Here is a 10,355-nt window from a genome sequence, read left to right as displayed (position 1 = left end):
AAGATAATTTCCTTACTCAGAGAGTGATCTCAGCGTTCTCAAAGGTGGCTGGATCCAAACCCCCACCGCTCAGTGCAAGACTCAGTTGATCCCACTTGTGAGAGGCGGTCCGGAAAGGTCCAGTTTGCAGGAGGCTTCCTGCTGAAAGGCAAAAGACAAACAAAGATGAGTCTCAGGGAGAAACAAGCTCTCAGTAAAACTCAATGTGATCTCAGCTTGGCTAGAGAACTAAAACTCAAATGCAAAAACTCAGATTAGACTCAGAATAAACAAGGCTTGGCTAGAGTACCCCAAACTAGCAAACACTCTGGCGTCGAAGTAGTGGCAGTCAGCAGCTTAAGAGCAGTCCAGTGATGAGGCAACAGCTTGCAGGTGTGTGAGGAGGCAAACCGGGGCCAGGCACCTCCTGGTGGTGGAAAGGAGAAACACAAAAGACAAGACAAACAGACGAACACAAAAACTGGGATCCTGACACAGCCACCTATGAGCAAGTCTGTCCTTTTAAATTATTTATAATTTCTGGGCAAATAAATACCATGCTAAGACAATCGTTTGAATCCTAAGATAGTTTATGGTATTCTTTTACAAAAAAAACTTAATCTAAAGCTTTAAACGTATGTGTCAAAAAATAATCCCCTTCTTTATAAATAAGAAGAAAAAATCAGCTAAAGAATAACATTTCAACCGAAAAATAATCAAAACCATTTGGAAGGTATTTTCTGTGTTCTATAAAAAACCCTGTCTTCTATTTTTATACTATTAAATGGTCAACAAATGATGGTTTATTTCCAACTTACCAATTACAATGTGTTGTTCATTCTAGACAGGAATCAAAGACTCTGACAAAGAGTGAGAAACACTGTCATGTTATATAACTGATGGAGGCTGTTGTCTTCAAAATATTGGCAATGATCTTTGGGTTTAAGAAGAGAAAGTGATTAACAAGGCTTAGAGTTTTTGTGCTATCCTTAACCTCATCTAAAATTTTTTAGAGTATGTTCGCGTCACAGGATTGAGGCTGTAGTATGTGAAGTGTAACAATCAGTTGAGCAGATTTCCTAAACCATGGGTAGAAAAATGCATAAATTATTGGATTTACACAGGAATTAAAAAGAAATATCCATATGGCAATTAATAATATTTTGTCATTAGAAAGCAACTCCTCTCCTGCAAAATAGGGGTAAAAATAAGGACAAAAACAAACTACAAATAAAACAACAACCACACCAAGAGCTGTAGCTGCTTTTCTTTCAGACTTCTTAGCAGTTATTCTAAGTGAACCCTGTACAGAAACAGCAGCAATATGAGACCTCATTGCCCGAGCCTGAGACACCGCAACCACAAAAACTCTCAAGTAAAGAACAATGATGACTGTTACTGGGCCGAGAAAGGTCAAAATGATATCAAAATAACCTGCTAAAGAGTCAATCAACAAAACACACTCTCCATAGCAGGAATTATATATATCTGGATTTTTAAGAAAGTCTTTCATTATCATGCCATTATAAATCACAGCACATGCCCAACATAGACAAACACAGATTTTAACTCTTTTCGGAGTGACTATAGTGGGGTAATGCAAAGGATCACAGATGGCCACATATCGATCAGCAGATATCAGCACCATAGTTCCTACTGAGGCAGATGTAATCATAAAAGACGAAAACTGAAATAATCCACACATAAAGCTTCCCAGAACCCAGCAGCCTCCAGTCAGTAAAATTTGAATTGGCATGAGCAGCAGTCCAACAAGAAAGTCTGAGACAGCCAGAGAGAGAAGGAACAGGTTGGTGGGGGTTTGAAGCTGCCTAAAGAAAGAACAGATACTGAATACAACTGCAAAATATTTAAAACATACCTTGAAAAATACTGAATATGAATTGAAATTGACAACAGAAAGTCTTGGAAAGTGTTGATTTCAGAAAACACTCATGCTTTTCTTAACTGACTACACTGGTAAAGGATTACAAAAGGTATCATCAAGACTAAATAAAGATCAAACCTGTTTATTTCGCTCATCAAAAAAATCTTATTATAATGTAAATGTTTATCATTATTACCTGAAGTGGGAGATGGAGATAATGACAATCAGGTTTAGTGTTACAGTAATGAAAGAAATGCAGGACAACACAATGTAAATGGAAAGGTTTTCGGCATGGTGCTGCACTGGCTTTAAACAGGAGACGTTAAGTAGTTGTGGAAAACACAAATCAGCCTCCCTCAGTGCCTCCATAGCAAAAGAAAAAAATAAATCAACAAATGTGAGGCTGCTGAGTTATGCCAGCTTAACAAAAGGCTTATGTAATGATGAACATGTCTCTCCTCCCCTTGCTTAAGTAACTGTTATGCAATAATTAATTACAATTATTTTTACAAAAAAGTACATTTTAAACTTTACGAATACAATGCAAATGATGAATGTAAATTTGTTTTTTCTTAGTGAACGGTGGCCTGTCCAAAGATTAACTCTGCTCTTCAATAGAAAAAACAAAAAAGTCTCATACTGTGTTGAAAGTCAAGGGAAAAAGATATGTGGACAGTAGACCTCTTCAAAAAATACCAATTATTGATTATCATAGCAGACTGGAAGATTTCCTATTTTTTCAAACCTGACAAACAGAAAAATCACAAAAATTTTGTTCTCAGATAATGCTTATGCATGCACCAAAGACCCTCAAGTTATAACTGTTTAGATAAAGAAAAACCGTCATATTGTCAGGGGTTAGGGTAGAGAATTTTGCTAAAACTTCTTGCAAAGTTGGCAATAATACAAATTAAAAGCTAATAAAGTTCTCTACTAGTCAATTTTAAAATACATACAGTTTGTTTTATTTGCATATATTGGTACATTACATTTTTTTTAATACCCGTAAAACAGAAAATGTCATTTTTCTTGATTAAAAATAGTTAATAATTAAAAACTACATAATGTAGAAGTCAAATCTGATTAAAATAAAGTTATGTTCTTTGTTTATATATTGTTCAATATATAGCCCGGTGAGGGCTGCTCAGTGGAGCAGTGGGTAACACTGCTGCCTTGCAGCAAGAAGGTCGTCAGTTGGATTCCTGGCTGGGGCCTGTCTGCATGGAGTTTGCGTTTTCTCCCTGAGCATGCATGGGTTCCCTCCAGGTACTCCGGCTTCCTCCCACAGTCCAAAAACATGACTGTTAGTTAATTGGCTTCTCTACATTCTCCTTAGGTGTGAGTGTGTGGCTAAATGGTTGTTTGTTCCTGTCTGTGTTGCCCTGCCATCGACTGGCGACCTGTCCAGGGTGTACCACGCCTCTCGCTCATAGAGAGCCAGAGAAAGGCACCAGGACCCTTCGCAACCCCACTTGGGATTAAGTGTGTCAGAACATGGATGGATGGATGTCCCCGGCAAAAGCTACCCCTGCAAATATCCATTATTTTGCAGTTTTATGAATGTTGCCTGTAGACTGTTATGACATGTTGTGTGACAGAGGATGTTGTGTGCAAAAACAGAGATTACAGTAACTTGTTGAGCTGCTTTTAACATAAAGATGAGGAACACAGCGTACCACTTTTAAAACGGAAGAAGCAGAAGTCTGTTGTCTCAACCAGTCGCAACTGATGATGAGCAGCACTGTGTCCTGGTGTGTTAGTTGGTTCATTTGATCTGGATTGTGCTGATCATTGTGGTAAACGTTTGGTTTGAAACCAGGTAAGAAAAAAAATAGGGCTTTGATATATTTTTTTTTTTTAAAAGATGAGCACCCAAAATCTAAACCAGGCCAATCATCAAGAGATAATACACAACCACTGGGTTGCAGCTGGCACGAGTAAAAGAGATTCGGATAAGATGTAACAGAATGGTTGAAAACAAGTTGTAAGGCACTAATCTGGTACGGTGGTTCTTGAAGAGATCAACAAGGGTTTGTCTAAAGATGTTTTAGAATGGATTGGGGGCCTTCAGTTTATATTTTTAGATAGTTTTTCTAAGTAGAGTTATTATAAGTAGTTTTGGTGATTAATGGTTGTGATTTAAAGCATAGGTTTCCAGGCTAAGGCTATTCACGCACATACAGCTACACACACAATTGTATTAATTTCAAGGAGATTTCAAAGTTTGTGCTTTCTTGAACATGTTGAACACCTTTTCACCTTACAACTGCACAACCTATTTTCTTATGCAAAATAAGCTCCACACACAGCTCTGGTACTTCCTGAACTTCAGTTAGCTCCTTTGTTTACTGCCTTATATTTCTTGGAGGAAGTGACTAATCCAGGTGTGTCTGACCTCTGGAACCAGCCAGACACGCATGCATCAATAAATTGTCCAGTAATGAAAGACAATACAAAAAGGAGCTGGCTGAAATTTAGAAACGCAACATTCAGATCAAATTGTGCTCCCCCATTTCCCCCTTAACTCCTTTTGATTACTTTCAAAAATATGGCTTCAGCCAACAAATTTTGCAAAGCTGTTTGGCCCACTGTCCAGCATCCCTAATATGCATTTACATGGAGATGTAAATATCGAAATAAAAATGCCAATATTTTAAAAGTTTAAATGAGTGGGGCCTTGTCACACAATAATATAATTAATGTGCTTTATTTAAAGCACCATGCTTTGGTTTGGACAGAAACACTTTGGGAAAACTGTATAGCTGTGCCTTAGTTCCCATCCAACTGGGCATTCTAGGGTGACCTTGACAGAAAAGCTAACTTGTCAATAAATCAGCATACTGTATGTACCCTGAAAACCATGTTACTTCTATTGACTGCTTTGTCTTCATATGCAAAAGGGTAACATATCTACAAAAATTTTATGAAGAATTCTTCTTTTTAAAATAATCTCCAGAGATTCTACAGGAGTTCCTCGAACAGAGCCAGCCTTCTTTATCAGCTTGTTGAGCTTTTTTAGTCCTTTGCTCTGATGCTGTTACCTCAGCAGATGATGACAGAAGAGATTTTTGCTACATTTTGCTGCAAGGACAGCAGTCTGCGTTCTCTCTTCTTGTAGTTCATAGTTGTGTTTTCAGTGAACAACAAGGTATTTCTACACCTTCACCACCTTTCCTTCTTCTCATATGATGTAAATAGAATTCAACTTGCTGGTTCTTCAGAAATCTACCTCCATCTTATTTGGTTTGTTGACATTCAGGATCAGATGTATGTTTACACACAATGCCACAAGGTGGTTCACCTGCTCCATGTACTCAACTTCTTGTCCATCGTTGATCAAGGAGATCAAACAGGAAGAGTAAAAATGAATCCATCTACATTTTCATCAGGAGACTACAGCTAAGAATTATTTAAAGTATTTCAAAAATAAAGCATTTGAATATCACATGTAATTCAGAATGTCTGTAAGAAATAATATGTATTATGAAAAAGGGGATATTTAACTTATGTATTTAGGCTAATTATTTTGGCCAAATAATGTTTTATTTGCCTCATGGATTTGCATTGTATAATGGTTTGAAAACATTCAAATTGCTTTAAATCAGTGAAAAGCTATTTTGATCACATCCCAAATTCTTACACATAAACTTTGGTTTTCGAACACAAAATCCATCCTAAACTGTGATATGGTTTTCAACCATGTTCCCCTAACTCTTTGTACATAGTAGCTTAGTTTAGTTGAGTTTCACTAGATTTTGGTCAAGAGTTTTTAACTGAAATATGGTTGACTTGAAACTGCATGATGATATTTTAATAAACTCTTATATTATGAAAGTAAGTTGTGGTGAATTTTTTCCATGTACTTGCAGAATTATATGATTGACCATGATTTGAGCTCAAATCACAGTTTCATTTGTTGTGCTAACACACAGCTAGTAGGGCGTGTGTGTTAAATTTTTACTATAAGTTGGTAGTTGAGCATTTTCTCTAGAGCAAAGATCTGTGACAAGCAACGCCTCTCTTAACCTAACCCTAACATAGCTAAGTGCATGACCCAGAGTCCCTTTAGAGCCAGAACTTCGGAAAACAACCCCAACTGGACTAGAAAGGAAAAGTGAACCTGCAAACAAAACTGGACAGAAATCCTTCTAAAAAGATCCTCAATGTCATAACTAACAAACAGAAACACTAGACTCCCTGAAACAGGTTAAAAAGGTCACACAAAATGATGTCTATGTCTAAGTGCGCTAGGCTTACCACACTGTGACGTCACTGTCAAAAAGATGTAAGGACTGGGGTATTACTATATTTGGAAAAAAATGGCCAGAGATCAGACTCAGTGATCGCGATATAAAATATTGTTGTTGTTTTTTTTATACCAATTAACACTAAATTTATTAAATCACTGCGAACGTATTAGTTGTAGCTATAAATATTGACCCATTGGTTCATTTCTTGCTGTAATCTGCTAAGCAGTATCAGCCTCGCTGCTGTGTCTTGTTTGGTCACGCCCGCACCTGGCGTGGAGTGGTGCACATTTTGCATGAGCACAGATAGATCATGCCAGCAGTGGCAGAGGAGAAAATAAGCCAGAAAGGAGTGGTACTGAGTGCTCAACTCACAAACTATCTTCTTTCAGCTGTGCTTGAGCAGAAATTTGTCTTTGCACAGCTTAGCTCAGATTCTGCGCATTACATCCCACACTGATGGTTTGCTCTTGGCAGTATGGCTCTTCCTGCTGTCGCTACTTAATAAACTATGCGGTTAAACATCCTTCTGCCAAGTGTAAAAAATCCATTTGTTTAACTATGAAGATTTTATTTCTTCAAATTCATAAGAGGTGATGGTAAACATTCTTTAATTTCTACCAAAACGAATACCTAAATTGTATCCAAAGAAAATATTTCATGGCATGTTTATTTTTAGATAAAGAGCCAGGTGAAAAAGGTACATAGTTCTTTCAATATTAATTTCTCACAGTCCTCATTTCTATCTATTTAAATATGATGTAAATGTCTGCTTTTATTGTCATTAAAACATGTTTCCTTTGAATATGTCAACACTTTAGCAAGCATTTTGATTCAATTTAGGTCTCGATTGCCATTGCATTGCAAGGTAATTAAGTAGATTCTCTCTGTTCTCTCTCTCTCATTAATTCATTAAAAAGTTTATTTGAATTCTATAAATCAAAGTTTTCTGCCCAACAGCAATGATGAAATGCATGGCAGACTTTTTAAGTTTTAGTTGACTTAAACTGACCAAAACTATCACATATTGTAATGACTGAAATGTGACTAAGACTAGTAATAGTTTTTGTCCTGATGAATAAGACTAAGACTAAATCTAAGATGGCTGTCAAAAACAACACTGTTTGAGATATCATATTTTTTGTATTTAAGGTAACGAAATGAATAGAATTGACCAAGGAGGTGCAGTATAAACTTTTTCCATCTTCTTATTTAATACATGTTTATAAGTATAAACCTTTAAACAAACTAGAATTGGGATTCAAGAATAATGATTTTTAAAGTAAAAGAAGAGGTAAAACAGCAAATAATAAAGAGAAATATGAGAATGCAAAGATTTCCAGATACTTTAAATTTTCTTCTTTATTTTGATCCAGGTCTGCATTTTTAAAGAGGTATAAAAATCAGTTTTATGTCTGTTTTAGTCTGTCGAAATTTAACACTACTGAAATCACATAATCTCTAAAATCTCAGAAACAGACCTACTAAGTTATACTTGCCTTGTAATAGATTTACCAACTACTAGTAATAGTTTGAGCAAGTAATAATAAGTAACAGATTTAAGCTTTCCAGAACACTTACATGAAATAAATATAAGTCAGACAACACCAATAATTACAAATATAGTTTTTAAATATTTTTAATAAGAAGAGAGCAAAAACACTGCATGGGCCAAATTTACCTAAACCAAATATTTTCTAAAGTAGCTCGAAAATGGTTTATTTCAACTGCTTATTGCTATATACCTGCACGTCCGTTAGGACATATTCTGCTTTAGAACATCAGACAGATGTTGACATTTTTATACTTTACATCTTTGAGAGATTCAAACAATATTGCAATGTTGATACACTTTATGATTAATATCTGCTTTTCTGTTAGGTTTCCTAATTTCTTCAGGAAATTTCTTCAGGAAACACAGTCAGTACATTATGCTGATGCCAGACGAGTCAGGCTGCAGTAACCTAAGTGTAAGGCAAGGGCAATTACAATTAGACAAAAAATTTAAAGAACAACTTTAACAGATTTGGGAGCGAACAGTTAAAGAAACAAGTCATGACATTATGTTGATCAGTTATGTATTAAACTTAATGTCTTTTAAGAAATTGTGAAGGGTCAGACAGAGTGGAGGCAAAACCAGATGTTGGGCTTTATTGACAATCTAATGGCTGCTTAAAACATTCACACAGTAAGCTTTTCTTCTAAATCTGTTCAGTCATCGAAAAAGCAAATGTGCTAATTTTGTTACCAGCAAGAGAAATCTTTACAGTTTTTTTCCGTAATTTACATCCTTAGTATAACCTGAGGACTAAGCCTCTCATCCTTAAAACTCAGGGACACCTCAGCTTGGTTGCATTTAAGATTTCCTAGCAAGAAATATTTGGATGCAAATTTATGCTAAAACTAATGGTTGCATCTGGAGGAAGTGAAGTTCCCATTTTATCTACCTCCAAAAATGTAATCATAGGACATTTTCTGTTTTATTTCATCAAATATTTTTTTTCATTGTACATGCCATACATGTACAACTAAAAAGAAGCAAAAGCAAAAATTAATTGACAAGGCAAATGACATTTGCAAGCTTTAATGTGGGAGATATTAAGCTGTTGCAGTATATGGCTTACTGCTTAGATTTTCTCTCCGAATTTGTAATGTAGATGTAATCCAATCCTTTTCTATATACCTGCACGTCTGTCAGGAGGTATTCTGCTTTAGAACATCAGACAGATGTTGACATGTTTATATGTTGCATCTTTGAGAGATTAAAACAATATTGCAATGTCGATACACTGTGATTAATATCTCCTTTACTGTTAGGTGTATGTAAGGAAATGTTTTAACACAATCAGTACATTATGCTGATGCCAGAGGAGTCAGGCTGCAGTATCCTAAGTGTAACAATGAGCCTAATCGATTTTCTAAACCAGGGGTAAAAAAACACATAGATGATGGGGTTTAATGAAGAGTTAAAGTAAAACAGAAAAACCACAAATGTTGCAGATGATGCTTGAATTAGGGTGTCCTGACCTGTTAGAGCAACAAAATAAAATGGGCATAAACAAAGCACAAAAACAAGCACAACAACACCAAGTGTCCTGGCTGCCTTAATTTCAGATTTTTTAGCTGTGATCGAAAACCGTAACACAACGGTTGCAACCTGAGAACGCATGGCCCGGGCCTGAGCCACTGCCACCACAAACACCCTGATATACAGGACCAAAATCACAGTAATGGGTACGATAAATGATACAGTAAGATCTGCTATTCCAGCAATGTAGCTGATAATTACCACACACTCTCCAACACAGGAGTTATACATACCAGGTTGTTTTAGATTATCTTGCTGAATCAGGCTCTGAAATATAAAAGCACAGGTCCAACAAAGCCACACACAAATCGTCACTCTTTTTTGTGTCATCTTACTAGAGTAATGCAGGGGGAAACAAATGGCCACATAGCGGTCAACACAAATAAGCACCATGGTTCCTATTGAGGCACCTGTTATAAAATATGCCAGACAGTTATACAGGAGACACATCATGTCACCAAGGAACCAGCACCCTTCAATAAGAGTTATCTGAAAAATCATGATAAACCCGACTAAAAAATCAGAGACAGCGAGAGAGAGGAGGAGGATGTTGGTTGGAGTGTGGAGCTGCCTGTGAAGAAAGAACAGCAAATATTATTTAGAACATTTTCTATGACAGTTTCCAGAAATTACAAAAGTCAGTAATGTTTCATAAAACTTAACAGTTTTTTGTTAATTCTAGTTGTGATGACCTGAAGTGTGAAATGGAGATAATGACGAGGAGGTTTAGAAATACAGTGAGCAAAGCAATGGAGAACAATATAATATACATCAGCAAGAGCTCATAGTAAGGATGCCTTATCTTCCTGCAGGACAAATTGAAGAGTTGAGGAAAACAGAGTTCAGCTTCCTCCATCATTACAGAAAGTGGCAGAGCTGAACTAAGGCTAGTCTATCTTTTATGTCCCCTACCTATCAGTCCATCTGGCTTCTTTAGCTTGATTTTTGTCCCAGTGGGAAGATGCCAAAGGGATGTCCCAAGACATGTTGGAGGGACTATGTCTCTCGACTTGCCTGGGAGCACCACTGGGTTCCCCTACAGAGCTGGAGGAGGTGTGTCTGGGGGTATCTACTGAGATTCCTGCCCCTGCGACCCAGTTACTAATGAAATCGAAGATGAAGAGAAGTACCTAAGTACTGCTGCTCATAGACAATC

General features: G+C 36.6%; 2 protein-coding genes across 2 annotated transcripts; both read right to left on the bottom strand.

The window, feature by feature from the left end:
- Nucleotides 1-988: 988 nt before the first annotated feature.
- LOC107102450 (trace amine-associated receptor 13c-like) lies at nt 989-2,233 on the bottom strand. The gene is made up of 2 exons (XM_015401771.1): nt 2,061-2,233; nt 989-1,808 (listed from the first exon to the last, which is right to left on the bottom strand). The coding sequence occupies exons 1-2, from the start codon at nt 2,231-2,233 to the stop codon at nt 989-991; spliced, it is 993 nt and encodes a 330-aa protein (XP_015257257.1).
- Nucleotides 2,234-8,779: 6,546 nt separating this feature from the next.
- On the bottom strand, nt 8,780-10,055 carry LOC107102449 (trace amine-associated receptor 13c-like). Its single transcript, XM_015401770.1, has 2 exons — nt 9,892-10,055; nt 8,780-9,770 (listed from the first exon to the last, which is right to left on the bottom strand). The coding sequence occupies exons 1-2, from the start codon at nt 10,053-10,055 to the stop codon at nt 8,957-8,959; spliced, it is 978 nt and encodes a 325-aa protein (XP_015257256.1). The 3' UTR covers nt 8,780-8,956.
- Nucleotides 10,056-10,355: the final 300 nt, after the last annotated feature.

Source organism: Cyprinodon variegatus, unplaced genomic scaffold (genome assembly GCF_000732505.1).
Source record: "Cyprinodon variegatus isolate N-32 unplaced genomic scaffold, C_variegatus-1.0 Scaffold1257, whole genome shotgun sequence".
Classification (NCBI taxonomy): Eukaryota; Metazoa; Chordata; class Actinopteri; order Cyprinodontiformes; family Cyprinodontidae; genus Cyprinodon; species Cyprinodon variegatus.
This window is presented reverse-complemented; position numbering and strand designations above follow the sequence as displayed.